Genomic DNA, 16,410 nt, shown 5'->3' on the forward strand with positions numbered 1-16,410 from the left:
TTTTCTATTGAAAGGATGTCGCAGATATTTTGCACACCAAACTCCCAGGAAAGCTGTGGTAAGCACGGCTCGAGGACTGAACATATCATTGCAATGTTTGCATGCTTTGAGGACATAATTTTAAGAGGTAATTGAAACTCTGAAATGCCCTCTAGATTAGGCACGTGGGACAAACTTCCTTCCCTGACCCAGAGAGGCTTCACACTTTGCTGCAGGTCCAGCCTGTCAGCACCAGTGGGACAGAACACACAAATCCACAAAAAGTGGGGAAAGACAGAAAAGGGGGATTTGGCTTTCAGTGCTCTCAGTCTATTTCAAAAAACTCAATACGTGCGAGTGCCTATTTTTATTAAAGCAATTAAACCTAAACAGCTTAGCCGTGGTGTGCTCAAATACAGAGAAAGCTACACTATGATTGGGAGGCTGCAGGTGACTGTGGCAGGGCCTCACACTGATACCACAAGGCTCATTCACACCTCCAGGCAACAGCTCTACCCTTCACACTACAACAAGCAGCAAACCATGCTGCTTCAGCTGCCTGGTGTATTTTTTTTTAAAAAGCAATTTTCCTGAACCCTTGACCACTTTCCCTGTAATTAATCTACCTAGCCTGAAGGGATTTGTAAAGCTCTTGTAAAGAAAGCAGGCATGAAGCCTTTAAAACTTCAGTTCTGATGTCATGTAACACTGATCTGGCCAACTTATTCTGAGTTTCATCAACGCTTTAATCACAGATCTGTGGACACCACCACCAAAAAAACCACGCCCTGCCCCTCCCCATGCTCCCAACTGCCTGTTCCCACTAGGTTGTGCCTTGCACTAGCGCAAGCTGTCCATTTTCACCCGGTGCAGCCTTGTCATGCACACATCCACCCCCAACATTTGTGCCAGCCCATGGGAGAAGAAAGAGGAAGGGTGGAACAAGATCTTTCAGGGTAATACCACCTTACATTAAGAGCTTCATCAAACCTTTTCCTCAGTGAAGTAACAGTGGTGCACTTTTGTAGTGCCTTTAAAGAATGGTTGAAAACTTGTGGAGAAGTAACCAACTCAAAGCTGTATATGTGCAAATACTCCTTCACTGTTGAGGCAGGGAAGGATAGTGTGACAGTGTTGTACAGCCACACTGTATAATTCAGGAACTGGCAGAGTTATAACCTAGAACAAAGACCCAGAACCACTACTAAAGTCACAATTTTCACATGCTTCACCATATTTTGAGCAGGACTCTTCTTTACTTCATAGTCAAAGATCCTCACCTCTTATGAGTACGAGGCCAAACAAGAGGAGGTCAGTCACTAGTTAAACAAACATTCCAACAACAAATGACTTGTGCTTGGAAAAATACTTAGGTTTCAGAGTTTCTTAACAAGGCCACAACCAGAATAATTAACAACAAACACCAATGAGACCTGACACTGAGAAATGGAGGGAAGGCAGGCAATGGACCTGGCCACATGAGCCTGCTACGCTTGTGCACTGGCATCTGCACACTTTTTCACTTTAGGCAGATGCTGAACAACCCAGCAGCAGTGGGAAATCAGAGAGGCTAAGATTATCCCTTCATCTGACACACAGTTTAAAAATCCAAGTTAAAGTACTTTCCATTAGAAGTCTAAATCACTCCAAGTTTACAACTGTTTTGCCATATAAATTATCAATGCCTCACTTTTTTTTCTACTGGAAGGACAAGATCAGATAGAATACTCCTGCTTTCTACAACAAGGCATATCATTTAGTTCCCATTTCAAATGACTTGAAGAACAGACACTAAACAGTCTCCTAGGGTGGTGTTTTCCCAGTATCCTTGCCATCACCACCACCACTTTTAAAGACTGTGGCTTCAAATGTATGAAAGGTGAGGTAAAACTTGAGGTACAAACCTGAAGGAAAATTCAGTACATCTGTGCAGGGCTATCCATTTGGAATGGTGAGAAGGGGGTAGGTTGAGCACTAGAAATGGCAGGTGTAAAATTTAGCCCTGCTTCACCAGCCTAAAGTGTGTGCTGCATTAAAGCACCATTAATTGCTCATCTGTCCACCCATGGCATTCCAGCCCCCATTCCCGAAGCACCATGAGCCACACCAATGCCCAAAGCCTGGGTGGGAAATTCAAGAACTAAGCAAGGTGCAAACAGCTAAGACATCAGTGAGTTAGAAATGAAAGATTTATCTATGCAACCAGGCAAATAGCACAGCCTTTGGTGACAGGATCATGTTACTGTTGTGCTCACACAGTGGGTTAGGAAAGTCCATGTCCAGACTTTGCATGTGGTACACAGACATACTTCCATTCATTTTTGTATGGAATGATAAAATGAACTTCCCTGTGTTTAACACTGGAAAAACATAATTTCTTCAGCTATCAGCATCCTTTGGGACCTTCTGCTTCTGTTTTAATGTGGTGGTAGTAGGTGCAATGTCTTTGGATATTGAGGCTCTGTAGCCAGCACCTGGGAGCAGCAAAGGAAGGTCCCCAGAGGTAGCCTCCAGGCTGCTGCAGAGGGACAGGACCTCAGGAGAATTAGAGGTGAGCAAGTTGTGCTTCACAGGCATCACAACTCAGTCCTACCTAAAGCCAGGCAATGATTACTGTGTGAAAGTAGGCTGTTAGAGTGGGTATGTCTGCCTGCTGTAGGACACCATCCCAGATGGGGGGGCTTTGTAAAGGACACACAAGCATCTGCACGTTGAGCTTTCTCCTTTAGCCAGCTCTTTTCTCTAATTCTAACTGCCCGCTAACTGCACTAGCACGGAACAAGCATCGTTTGAGAAATGGCTCAAAATGCACTGAAGGAAAACATTTGGTGTACACATGGTCCCACGAGAAGGTCCTGCCTGCTGGTTTGCTCTTTTCTTAACTATTATGTGTAGTAAAGTCCAGGCACTCAGTAAACAACACTTCCTTCTCAATTCTCCCAGCTATTAGGAACTTGAAAAGTCAGGGATTGAAAGGCAAAAAGATTGAATTATGAAATCAAGATAGTCATTCCATGCAGGTTTCAGGCATGCCAATGAAATAAATTATGGAAGTGCTGGAACTGTCCCTGTATTGTATAACACCTGCTCATCAGCCACAGTCATGTGATTACATGTTTGTGCCATCTAAAGAAAGTTCCTTGCAAGGAACTGTGTTCACTTATCAGACATCAGAAGAGGTGTGCCTGACACAGCACACAACATTTGAATTATCTGATAATCTAACTATTTTTTCCACTCTCTGTCAGCCAAATCTTGGGAAAAACCTTGAGAAATAAAATAGGTCAAGGCAATTTATGCCAATAAATAGCATCACAGCCCAAGAGGAGAGTCAAGGATAGGAAAATCCCCAGGAATTTTCCCAAACAAAATTAATTTCATAGTCTGAAGATCATTCCTCTCATGAATTTCAGATGGTCAGATTACTTCTGCTAAGGAAATATCACAACAAGTTCAAGAGACAGAGCAGAAGGTCTGATTCACAAGAGAGGTTTTCCTGTTATTTTTCCACTTGTCAGAGGCATCTGTACAGAGTCAAGCACTAAATATTAAAGTCCTAAATTGAAATGGAAAAACACAGTAGTCTGGTCAGCTCAAAGGTCTGTCTAAACTAATACCCTATTTCCAGCAACACCCAACAGGAAATGCTCAGGGTAAGAGCACAAGGAATAAACTATCCCTTGCCCACACCCACAGAAATCTACAGGTTAGGGGCTTTCTGAGCCAAGGACCACAGCTGTTCTCTTTGCAGTGAATGGTCCTGGATAGAAGCATGTATTATAAACTGTCTTCTGAAAACAACTGCCCTACATTATACCTGCTGGCAGCAAGTTTGGGAACCTCACTGCATGCTTTATGAAAACAGACTTCCCACTCTTCAAAACTGCCAGGTGCTACCATCTGATCCTCCCATATAATGTGAGATAACCCTTTCCTATTCAGCTTCTCCCTGTCTCCCATGACTAAAGCAATTTTTATGATTTCCACAGGAGTCTGCAATGGGCTTTGCGGCTCATCAGAGCCAACTCTCCATCCTCACTTCCTAATATCTTCACTTTCAAGCCCACCCTATTTCTTTGGTTCTTGTTTTCCGTCCTACAACTACCTTCAATCCCACAGCTTAGAGTAGGTGTACAGGAATACAGATACCAGATATTTGTTTGGTTCAAACAGCTCCCTATCTGTACACGTGTGGAAAGCCTCCCCACGTTTCACCTTGCAGCAGTTGCAAAGAATACATTTAAATTTCTGTGTGTCTGGCTGTGAGAGTGGGTGGGCTGAGAGCAGCATAGCCTAGGAACTTTGCTGGAAAATCAAGACAGTGCAGGACTGTCCACCTGGGCTCTTATCACCACCAATATGTGGCTACAAAAACATGCAGGTCAGCAGTGTTAGAACTTTGAAGACTATGGTTGTCTCAGAAAATCCACAGGGACAAATTCTGAACAAAAAAAAAATGTCTGTTTTTCAAGTATATGTATTTATTTCCAGAAGCATAGATATCAACTAAACCACTTCTTATTTTTTGAGCAAGTAATTTGATAAAAAGTATTTTGAGGACCAGTCAGTCAAAAGTGGCTCTGTTTCTCAGGTGTTATGTAGAAAGAAATATAAAAATAGTACTTTCTCCATCCCCAAAATCATTCTAGCCAACTTTAGTAATTAAATCCTTTAATATATTTTGGGGCTTGCTGGTTTTTTCCTCTTTAGAAGATGGAAATTTAAATACACATAGGCTCACTGAAATGCTTAAATTTAAATATGCTCTAAACCTCACTCCAGCATTCAGTGTCCTTTGTAGACAAATAATGGAAGGGGCTATCTCAGTGTCTGCAATCCAAGACTTTCACACCTTCCCCACTGTGCCAACCATCTGCCAACAACCTGGGTCTACCTATGCTCATCTTTTAACTGAGGCTAAGAAAGTGACAGAATCTCAGTTGGGGAAAGGCTTTTTCCACTTCTTCAACAAAAAGGAGGCTGAGGCCTACTGAGCTGAACAAGTACTTTTCATATGACAGAGTGCTCTGTGGACCAGTGATGGGAAACACAGAATTATGAAACCCCAGTCTAGACTGAAGGAAAACAGACCTCTCTTTCATCAGTATTTAGGTTCACCTTATAACTCGACTTGTTGAAGCGATGCTGACATCAGCCTTCACCTCCTAGGGACATGCGGTAGGGCCCTGAGGTTCTCGCCCCAAGCAGGAAGAGCCAGCACGAGTGATGGGATGAGCACAGCATCACCTGCCAAACCAGCAGTGAGGGGGGACCCAGGCAGGCTGCAGGCAAAGGGCCTGAGGACACCACTTTGGTGAAGCACAGGGTTATTGTGCTGCAGCCCACGGGGACCAAGAGACTCCGTGAAGCTGCATTGCTCCCTATCTGCACAGCAGGGCAATCCTGGTTCCCTCCCTGGGGTGGAGCTGGTAGTGACAATGTGCACACTAAAACACGGAGCTGAGACATTTGAGCACCTGAGAAAGCACACACCTCTACTACATAAGCTAAAACCTGTTTCTTCTGAGTCTTTTCTTTCCAAGAACACTACTGCCATCAGGAGTTTGGGTTCATTTGGAACCAACAGCCTGTCCTACAGCTACAATGGCTCGCCTTCTTGCTTGCAAAGCCAAACCTTAACACCAAATGGGAAGAATCTCTTTCACATCAGCTGACTTTCCATTGCTGCAGCACTCTGCAATGGAAGAAGATGGGTCTCACCACTAAAGCATTAAAGAAAACACAGTATAAAGAGTAACATGCAGAGGAGAGAAAGAAACCCTGACTAGCACTGTATTCAAGGCATTATGTCTCAACATGTGCAATTTTTCTAGGCCACTTCTTTTAAAAACTGAAATTTTAAGGGGTTTGAGGTTTTTTTCTCATTTAATACAAACTAAGAAACATGAAACTAGAGTGTGTTGACATCCAATGCAATATGCTATTGTATATCTATAATAGCACAATATAATTTTAAAGCTAAATCCCAAGCACAATACTTAGTGCCAAAAGCACATTCAAATGAGTGGGACCCACTATTCTACCTCTAGAGCCTGAGCCTATCAAAGAGGCAAGCCAGCTTCTGGTAACAGATATGGAGAGATGATTTGCTTCTTTCAGTTCAGTCAATTAGTTCATTACAATGACTAATCACCCAAAGCTGATAAATGCTTTAGGGCTGCAGAAATAGAAAGCTTGTTTCCTTCATCCAGTCAACAAAAATTCAAGGTGAGGGTACAAAATCTACTAATACTAAATCAACATGGCAGAAAACAATCAGTACAATTAAATCAGTACAATTTAAAAAAATGCTTAAGAAAAAAGTTTGCTCTTTATTATGTAATATTACCTCAAAAAGTACCAGATGCTTACATTTAATGTACAATTTTAAACCTTTCTTTCTTCTTAAGAACTACCTTTAATGCTCAGATTTTGATGCTGGACACTGCACTTGCAATTACATTTCACTGCAAAGCCGATCATAACAACACACAAAATAAAAAAATTAAAAAAAAAAATCAATCATCCAGCAAATAAAGTGATTTGTTATTTGCCAAAATAAAAATCTAACAAAATCTTTGAGACTATCCAATTACTTAAACAGATATTTGTGGACATTGTATAGATTAGCAGAGATGAAAACTAAATTTAGGTTAACAGCCATTTTTAACTGCACATCAATACATTTTAGTGGCCATCCAATACTGTTAATTCACTCTCTCTTTAGGAAAATACCTAAAAACTACATATGCAAAATAATACTAGAATTGATTTTGTACATTCTGTTTGCCATTAAGAAAAAAAAAAATAAATCACAGTCAAAGCATGATGCAAGGTCTGTACAAATGACAGCATTCCTTAGTAAGTGACTCAGTTGAGTGAATGCTTGCAACATTTGGCCAGGCAGTGAAAGCAGCAACTCTGATGCTCATTGCTGCAAGCTCCAATTGGGACCCCATTTGTCACACCCCTGAAAAGAGTTAATGCTTCAAGAACACATTTCACATGGGTGATAATGGGAATAGGGAGACCTTTGGAAAAGCATGGTAACACACATTTGGCTCTTAGAAGCAATCAATTGTGTCTTCCCCAAAACCAGAAAACTACTTCAAATCCTGACCTGTAATTCCAATTTTATGTACTCCCTGAAAGTTTTCCCTTCTGTCATTTGAATCTGGATAAATACAGAAACAAAGACAACCTCTTGCTAGTCCAAGCAACCTTGACTTCACAAGTCTCTGAGTCACAGACACCAACTCTTCCTTAGCTCTCTTCTCACTAACAATTAACTAGTCTTCTTTAAATCAATACTGCTGGAACTAAGACTTAGAAAAGAATCCAAAGGAGAAGAGCATTTAAGACCATCCTTCCAGGGTACAAAATTTTGCACGGAAGCATCTGAATGCATATACAGCATCAGAGAAAGCCTGTCACCTTGTCCCCAAAAGAAGTCTCTGATTTGGGAAACAGGAAAAACTAACTTTCCCCAGTGTAAATATAGGGAGGTTCCCCCTCCAGCTCCCCACCAGGTTGTTAGTCTTAATATCTTCCTCATATTCATCTACCCTCTTTTTTTAAATCCATTTGCACTTTTAGCCTCCACATGACCCTGCAGCAGCGAGCTCCATAACTCCACAGATGGAAGAAATACTTTTAATCTTCCTGTCTAGTAATGTCATTGCCTGCTCTAGCTTTGAACTATCAGGAGTCGCTCTCCTTATTACACTGCTGTGCAATTTTACAGTTTTCTATTGTATCTCCCTCAGCAGTCTCACTTCCAAGCCAAAAAGTCCTAGGCACTGTAGCCTGTCTTCCTATAGGAGCTTCCCCAGGTAACTCCACTGCACATTTCTGTATCTTTCAGCAGTCAGAAAGGTATGCTATAATCAGAAGTGATAAACAGATTCAAACTGCAATATACAGATAATTTCTATTTTACTCCCTGTTGCTTTCCCACTATGGTTTGATTTTCCTATTTTACCCCAAATCGAAAACTGAGCTCAGCTTTTTCTTTCATTCACTAACCAAACCATTTCCTAAAATACGATCCCAGGTGCCAGACCAGTTTTAGAAGGTCTATCAGCAAACAGTACTGAAAATCTCAAAGAGACCTCACTTTTTAAGCAGAAAAATTTTGAAAGTGCCCCATTCAAAATTACCAAGAAAAGAAAAAAACTACTCCTGAACTTTCTGCCCATTTCTCCAAGCCTGCAGCCACGGCCGATCAACATGGTTCACCTGGTTGTGCTAATTGGCCCTGCATACACTATTAATTCACTGTCTTCTTACTTTGAGGTTCTAATTTGTCCCCATTGAGAGGTAATAGACGCCAGCACAGTCAGTCATGGATGGCTCCGATGACTCAGCTGCTGTGAGGTAGCTGGACACAATCTCCAGTGTATTTGAGCCCATTGTTTACTGTGCAATGGGTGATATGTATCTCAAGCCACAAGCCATGAAACATTTTACATCCCATAACCTTCTCCTGGAAGCTGCTTCTACAGTCTTCCCCAAGTCCTCTTTCAGAGAGCACATTTGCTCAAGCCATAGGACAGTGACACAACCACTTAGTCTGCCAACTGAGAAGTGAATTTATACCCATCAACACTCCTGTTCCTGCAACTTGGTGCCCTTTCTGGAACCCCTGGCAGCACTGAGTGCATCCTTATATCCCTCTGTGAAAGCAGCCCAGCCCTTCATTTCCTCACCTCCAGGGAGATGGTGGGTCTGCCACTCAGGGGTGCATCCTGAATGACATGGGCATCCATGCCAGTTGGACACCCAACCCAGCAGTGGTGACCTGAACTGCAGGGAGTTCCCAGGGAGCTGGAGTGACACTGCTGGGACCAGAGCCACTACAGAAGAAAGGCAGTGGCACAGGTGACAATGGCCCATCAGCACTACCTCCTTTGCCCCGAAGGCTTTAAGTTGTGGCCAGTCTTTTACAGTGGTGCCCTCTGGAAACATCCAAGCAGCTTCTCACAGATGTGGCAGGGAGGATCCATCTACTGAGGAACATTGTTTCCCAGCAGCCTCCAGTGACAAATGGAACCAAAAGCCTCAGCCCAGAATGTGAAGTTCCTCACACTCTACCAGCTCAAAGCTCAACTTCAGCCAGGTCAGAAAATGCTTGGTTTTGCCTGTGTTTTAAAGCACAAGGCAGGTAGGAAGATAAAAACCAGCCATTCAAGAGGGAACGTGGTAAAACAACTATCTCCAGTACTAATCCAAAAGGAGAAAAAAAGGATTAGTTCTGTCATGGAAAGGGGAAATCACAATATAGACCTTACAGAAAGTCAGCAAAGTGCTCCCCAATATTGCTGGAAATGCTGGGATCACTTAATTTAACCTCCAAGAGCATCAAGAAAGCTTCATGGGGCTCCATCAACGATGGAAACTACTTTTATGTGAAATCCTTTTTAAGAAGAAAAGGAGGAAGATAAATGGGAAATGTGGTTTGCAGCTACAGAATGCCTTGTTGTGGCCCTACTATTTGGATAAATCCATCTCCGAATTTTCGTACTGCTATCTCTGGCATTGTTATTAGACATTTTATTTATCTAGTAGAGCTCCAAGCTCATAGATGTCCACAGAATCCCAGACCATGTAGAAAATGTTCCTAGTTTCTGTTAATAGATGTTTTGGAGGATCCCACTGAAGACATAATGAAAAAAAATCACTTCTTCAGCTATATTCAGTTGAAATTCAAACCATATAAATAATCTCACTCTCTGCTTTATTTCATCAGTTTTAAGGACACTCCTTTGTGGTTGCCAGTTGTTTCTCCAGAATAAACTCCCAAAACAAATAATTTACAATTTCTTGATCAGACCCTACTTAAGCCGGCTAGAAAAACCCCAAAACAAAACCTGCAACAAAAGCAAACACACAAGCAAAAAAAACAAAAAAAACCCTAGAAATCATTCATTGTTCCTATTCATAATCATATTCAATTTTACTTTAAAATTAAACATCCAGACTCTGGATTTAATATTGGGCAGCTGTTAATAGTTAAATAAGTGAAATCCAGCTGTCACATCCAAAGTACTTTCGTGGAGTTGTATTAACACAGCTCTTGCAGTTACACCCAATGCTACTCTTGGCAACATACACATCTTTAAAATTATTTACAATACTATATATTTCTATGTGCATACATTCCAAAGAACATCCACATACACTGCAGTGAGAACCTCCTTCATACCTTTTTTCTCTCTGGATTGTCTTAACCAAGACAGTCTTTGCAAACTATAAAGAACAACATAGAACCAAAGACACTGCATGTGACTTAACAAGGAATAACCTTTGGAAGTTCATTTAGATGAAGCATCATTTATAGCCTTCCTTAATTGTTATACCCAGTTCACTGTGGAGCTCCGTAGCATTACAGCAGATGATACCATCTATCAGTGAAAAGATTAAGCTTTTTCAAAATCCTTCATTTACCAGTGCTCCGGATGTCCCATAAACATGTTTAACTTTGGCTGGAGTCTTCTACATTTATTTTCCTGCCAACAGTGGCATTTTTGAAAAGGAAAAAAAAAAATAAAAGAAAGAAAACAAAAGCAATCAGTATAATCGAGGCTTGAGTCCCACATGTTACTAAAGTAGATGAAGAGTGTAGTTCTTCTCCATGCATCAATAAAACACTGCCTGAAGACAACTCAGCAACATCAGAACCAGTAAGGTCTAAATTTGGCATGGGTTGTAGACCTGAAAAATAACCCACATGAGCAGGAATCAATAGCCACAACTCCACTGTTAAAAGCACAGAAGCTTTGGTGGCCTGTCTGGTCTCTTTGCTCAGGCTGAACCTGAGCACATACCTGGGTTTGATTTGGCTGCTTCACAATTGCCTTAAAGGAACATCCCACCCATGGGCTGTTCCAGGCAGCCTCCTTCCCTTGGGAGGCACAGAGACATACTGCAACTTAAAAATCAATCGTTGTGGCAAGGCAGCAGTTCATCATCATCCAGTCCTCACCAGGGAGTCCTCCCTCGCCAGGGAAAGAGTAACACCTGAACAACTGTGTATGCAGCCTGCTCTGCATACAGCTTTAGGGAGCCCTGGGAAGGGTGGTGGTCAGGGGAAGGTGGTAGGGATAGCTCTAGCAGCCACATCTGGCTACCATCCCTCCCAGGTGCTCCTGCCGTGGGCCAGGAACAGGATTGTGGCAGAAACATGTGCCAGCCTCTCCCAAAGCCACCTTCCATGTAGGCTGTGGGCACAGAAACACCACCCTGCCCATGTGTGGCTGATCCAGACATCAGAACTCACTGAAGCTGCAAGATCTTGCTCTGACGGCTCAGCAGAGGTAGGTGGCCTACACCAAAAAAGCCAACAGCCAAACAAACCACACTCCTGCCCCCAAAACACTGTGTAAACTAAAAAGCCAGGTAAAAATCACATCATTGTCCGAAATTTCTGTAATAAACACAGTTTGTCTCCATGCTATGTTACAAGTACTAAGCCCTGCTACTGCCCTGCATAGGTACATTTATTATTATTTTATGCTTGTTTCACAGATAAAGAAAGCAAAGGCCAAGATGATCATTTTCAGAAGCACTGGCTTTTGAGTCATTGGTAGTCTGGGGATGCCCAGCTGAAGGCAATGATCTACAAAGTACTCCAAAACAAATATATGCAAAAAACCCCAAAGACAAATTAGCCAATTTGTGGACCGTAGGTCAAAACTATATCACTGGCCAAAAGCACCGGTTACCTTAGCTGTCTCCCTTTCCTGCAGTAAGCAGGTTATTAAGAGAGCTTTTGTCAGAAGAATTCAGAACGCAAGCAATCAAGGACCCAGATAACTTCTATAAAGGCAGAAAGATTGCTTCTGTGTCACTGTACAAGGCTTCATTTCCCTCTTATCATCATTTCTATCAGCAGAGCACCTTTTAGTCTCCTCCCTCCAAAAGGCACTTTGGGATGCATGCTGCAATATGCATATAAATTATCATTAAAGTATACTCTGTTGCACTGGGGCATTTCAGATTCAAGATGCTATTTTAATGGGTTGCCTCCCAGGAAACTGACTTCACCTGTAATGACACTGTGAATGCTAATGACCAGTGTTTAATTGGGGCAGTGCTAGTAAAATTTTGCTTCAGAGGGATTCAATTTACTTGGTGCCAAGGAGTTAAGTGATTAATCAGGCGTTAAATAGTATGTACTTCCAAACACTGGCCTTCTACCATTCAATCCTACACCACTGAATTTAATGACAGCTTTGTCATTGACACTAACAGAAGGATCCTCCTCCTTGTACACAAGTAAACATTAAGGAACATGCTCTGCACTAACAGATGCTCAGCCTTGGCTGAGGGCAACAGGATTCTGGCCATGTGGTGCTCGACAGTCCCTCAGCATGGGAACCCTTCAGTGAGAGACGGCTCTTTGCAGAAACAGCATGAAGGAGGTATCAGGAAACATAATCCACCATCCAAAAATTAAGTCAGTCAGGGGAAGCCAGTTAAGATTGAAAACTCAAACATTACACTGATTTCCTTGCCCTTCAGCTTTTTTTTTCCTCTGCCTTTTTTTTTGAACAACTACAAAGTACATGCTCCAATCCAAAATGAGCACTCTGATAAGTTCTTCAGATACAGGAACCCATGCTGAAGGACTCCTGCAGTCACCCCATTGTGCTCAACACAAGAGATAGCACCTATATGCACCAGCATTCACCTACACAAAATCTACACTGAAACCAGTTGTGAAACTTGACTTGCAGTGAGGGTCTGTGCTTTCAGTGGTGCCCACAGAAAGCACTCTCAACTCAAGCATCAGCCAGGTTCACAAAAGAGACGCCGGGCTCAGAGTAGCCCTGGTCAGCAAGACCTGAAGCAGCTGATCTGTCCCCATATCCCCAGTTTTAGTTCCCACACAACTCCACACAATTGAATGGTTGCATAGTAAGTCAGACTAAGCAACTGAAAGTATCAAATTTATATAAAAAAAAATAAACACATTAAAGTGTGCCCTTCAGGAGCCTTCCACTTGCGTGCTGTATTTTGAATCTCCATATGATGCCACAGTGATATTCTCAAAGTATCTTTATTTCAGGCAAGATAAAACAAGGAGATCCTGACAATCAGAAAACTCCAGGCAAGGTTTTAAACAGAATTTATCACCACATAGATCTCAGACAATCAAAAAATCATCATCTGTGTCTAAACTGCTAGTCCTGTCTCCCTTTGAGCTTTTGCTCCCATATATGTCTTTGCCAAGATGTTTACACTCCCCTGGTGCCTCAATTCTCCCATCTGTGGGAGGAAAGGTGAGGCCTTAGGGATCACTTGCCAATACAGTAATGAGTGCCAATGTTGTGGCAGTATTTGCAATAATAATCAGCTAACTACTGTGGCTCAGGATCAGAGGAACAGGTTTACTACCAACACAGATATTCCATCTATGAAAAAAGAGTCTGTGACAACCACACCAGATATCCCTTCTCAGCTGACTTCAGAGTCAAAGCCCTCAAGCCCTCTCAGACTGGAGCTCACCACAACCCTAAAGCCTCCCAGTCCATGAAGAGAGTATGCTCATGTCCTAAGCTGCATCAAATACTGAGGGCCCAACCTTCACGTTCATCTCTCACCCCCCAGGTTTTATTTTCTTAACTCCGGGATGAGTTCTCTCTGCAGCTTCAGATGCTACACACACACTTAACCTCCCTGCCACAACTGCACAGTGGATCTGCTTGCCATGAGCCAGGCCAGCACACAGCCAAGTGCTGGCAAGGTCTGGCTATCAGCAGGGTATTTTTCATCTTTCAGAGGAGTCAGCCAGCGCATACTTGCTGCAAAGCAAGTATATATCAATATACAATCACACACACATACTGATAACTACTTAACACAAACCAAGTTATTACTGCAAGCTTATACTGATTACCAGTAATAAAATACAGACCAAAACTTCACCTCCTCAAAGTCTTCCCAAATCTGATCAGAACACTTCTCTTAATGATGATATAGGAAGACTGTGCACCGAGCAGCTAAGGCATAAACAAAGCACCAGTCTTCACCTTCTCTGCTGAAGCTTCCCACGTTCATCACCTCAGGTGCTGTGGCATTTACTGCCTGCATCCTTGTCCCAAATTGGAGGAGGAAGGGGAAGAAAGAATACCAACAACAAACCCACAAAAGAACAAGTAAACACACCCACCAGCACCACTGCTTACCATTCAGTCTCATAGCAAAACTTCGTGATACCAATGTAGCACAACACTTGCCTACTTTTCAGAACAAGGCAGCAAAGTTGGGGTACTCTGTGCAGCTTTTTCCTCTACCTCAGTATCACGCGCCATGTCAAGAGACTGGAATACTGAAGAATTTATCAGTTGCACTCACACAATCAACTACCATTTAAACAGCTCCTCTTAAATCCAGCTGCTGAATGCAAACACCTCTCTCACCTGGTTTAAAAAAGTGTCCAAAAACCAATGATAGTTAGAAAAGCTGAAGGGACAGCTACTCAGAACAGTTAGACTGGTGAGGAAATGCTTTCATTTGAAGTTCACATTTATGTCTGAAAAGTTATACTTTTAAAATTTGAAACTAGTAAAATAGTCAGTAACAGCAGCTTCTACACATAAACAAACAGTACATTAAAAAATAAATTCAGATTGTGATGTTTAGAATCAGTCACTTCTTAAAAAAAGTTTTCCAGTAACTGTTGAAATGTAATGAAAATGTGGCATGTATTAATTTTGAGACTGAAGGAGAAGTTTGTGTCTCTCCAGATAGGAGCCTGATTACTTACAGTATGATTCTATAACATACCTTAGTGATGCTGGGTAAGGACCAGTTTTATAGTTCCTGAAATCAGCAGGATGGTTGTTGATTTCAGAAAGAGCAGAAGTAAGCCTCCTATTTTCAAAATGACACATATCGAAAACAAGAAAATACAGCTCATATGACACCAATTTTTCGTGACATTCAATTGTGTTCTTTGGTCCAGAGAACTCATCCTACCTTTCCACAGGGTTTACCAGAAAAAAACAGCAGGTATATCTCATTTTATGTAGCTTTAGAGGCCCAATGAGTTAATAGAACACATTTTGCCTGCATTAGCATTTCACCATACAGTAACACGCATACAATACCCCGCTATCCAGTTTGCTTGTCTGTGTTAGGAAAAGTCAAACTGGACTCTAAGCCACGAGACTTCACGGGACACAGGCCTGACTGCATTTAACTCGGCGAGAGAAAATACACCCAGAAGTTTTCAAATTGTGTTCCCACCATATAGAATGCAAGACGCCCCCATACACACACGGGACAAGCAAACAAAAGAGCATCATGCTGAATAAGTGTTTATTCCAAGCTCTTCCCCTTGCAGAGAGTCTGGAAGTCAACTCTTTCTTCCAGGCAGGGAGGGACAACCACTAAAGATCTCTTACTCGGGCACAGTTAGTCACAAGCAGAAGGGAGATTCCTGGCTTGCAACAAGACAAAGCGACTCCTAAATAAAACGCAAAACCGGGGAGTGAGCGAAGGAGAGAGGAAAGCAGTGGGCTGCTAGATAGGAAGGGTCTGGACAAAAAAGGAAACTCAATTTTGATTCCATTGTCTCAGCTTCGTGCCGCCTCTACTTAGAACGATAAACTTCCCAGGTTAAACCCTTCTTCAGCAGGCCAAGGCACGGGGAAACACATCCTGCAGCCCCTGCTGGAGCGGGGCAGGGCTGGCCGCGCCGACTCTCCTACCTGCCACCGGCAAGCAATGCCAGAAATTAAAACCAATAATAAACAGTAGTAATACAGCTAATAAGGGGGGATATTTTTTTTTAAAAATGAAGAAATAATAAAGAAAGCCCCACAATCCACTGCTGGTGGAATCAGCAGCGGCTGCATCTCCCCGACGGCAAGAAACTTTCTACGAAGTTGCTGGCGGGGACGGCGGGCAGCCAACAGCGCGGGAGGCCGGGCCGGGCTTCGGGGCCCCCTCAGAGCTCCGCGCCGTGGAGAGCCACGCCGGCAGAGCCGGGCCCGCCGCCGTGCCCCCGGGCAGCGCAGGGCGCTGACAGCCCGCTGCACCGCGTCCCCGCCCGCGGCCCGAGTGGCGCGGGGAGCACCCGCGAAGGGGGGCACCGACCCCCGCGGCCGCCCTTCGCCCACCCGGACAGAAAACAGAAGAGGGAAATCCAGTTACTTCCACCAAAATAACCTGGGCAAAACACGGCGAAGCCCACCGCCCCGAGGCGCCGGCGGGCGCAACCCGCACTGACAGGGGCCGGGCGGACAGAAAGACGGGGCTTTACCTTGATGCAACACGGAGCAGGAGCCTCGGACATCTCTCTGGAGGGACGCGGCGGAGCCCGGCAGGGCAGGCGCGGGCGGGCAGACGGGAAGTTCTCGGGTTTTCCCCACTTTCCGCTCCTCTCCCGGCGCGGCGGCGCGGCCCGGCCCGGCCCGTCCCCTC

At 43.4% G+C, this 16,410-nt stretch overlaps 1 protein-coding gene across 2 annotated transcripts in view; it reads right to left on the reverse strand.

Moving 5' to 3' along the window:
- Positions 1–16,395, reverse strand: part of ETV6 (ETS variant transcription factor 6) — a 128,689-nt gene extending 112,294 nt beyond the window's left edge. For both annotated transcript variants that reach the window (XM_015628709.3, XM_015628710.3), the window contains exon 1: positions 16,250–16,395. In XM_015628709.3, coding sequence (XP_015484195.1) covers positions 16,250–16,282 — 33 coding nt within the window. In that variant the 5' untranslated portion in view covers positions 16,283–16,395. The remainder of the gene's footprint in view (positions 1–16,249) is intronic.
- Positions 16,396–16,410: the final 15 nt, after the last annotated feature.

Source organism: Parus major, chromosome 1A (genome assembly GCF_001522545.3).
Source record: "Parus major isolate Abel chromosome 1A, Parus_major1.1, whole genome shotgun sequence".
Lineage (NCBI taxonomy): Eukaryota > Metazoa > Chordata > Aves > Passeriformes > Paridae > Parus > Parus major.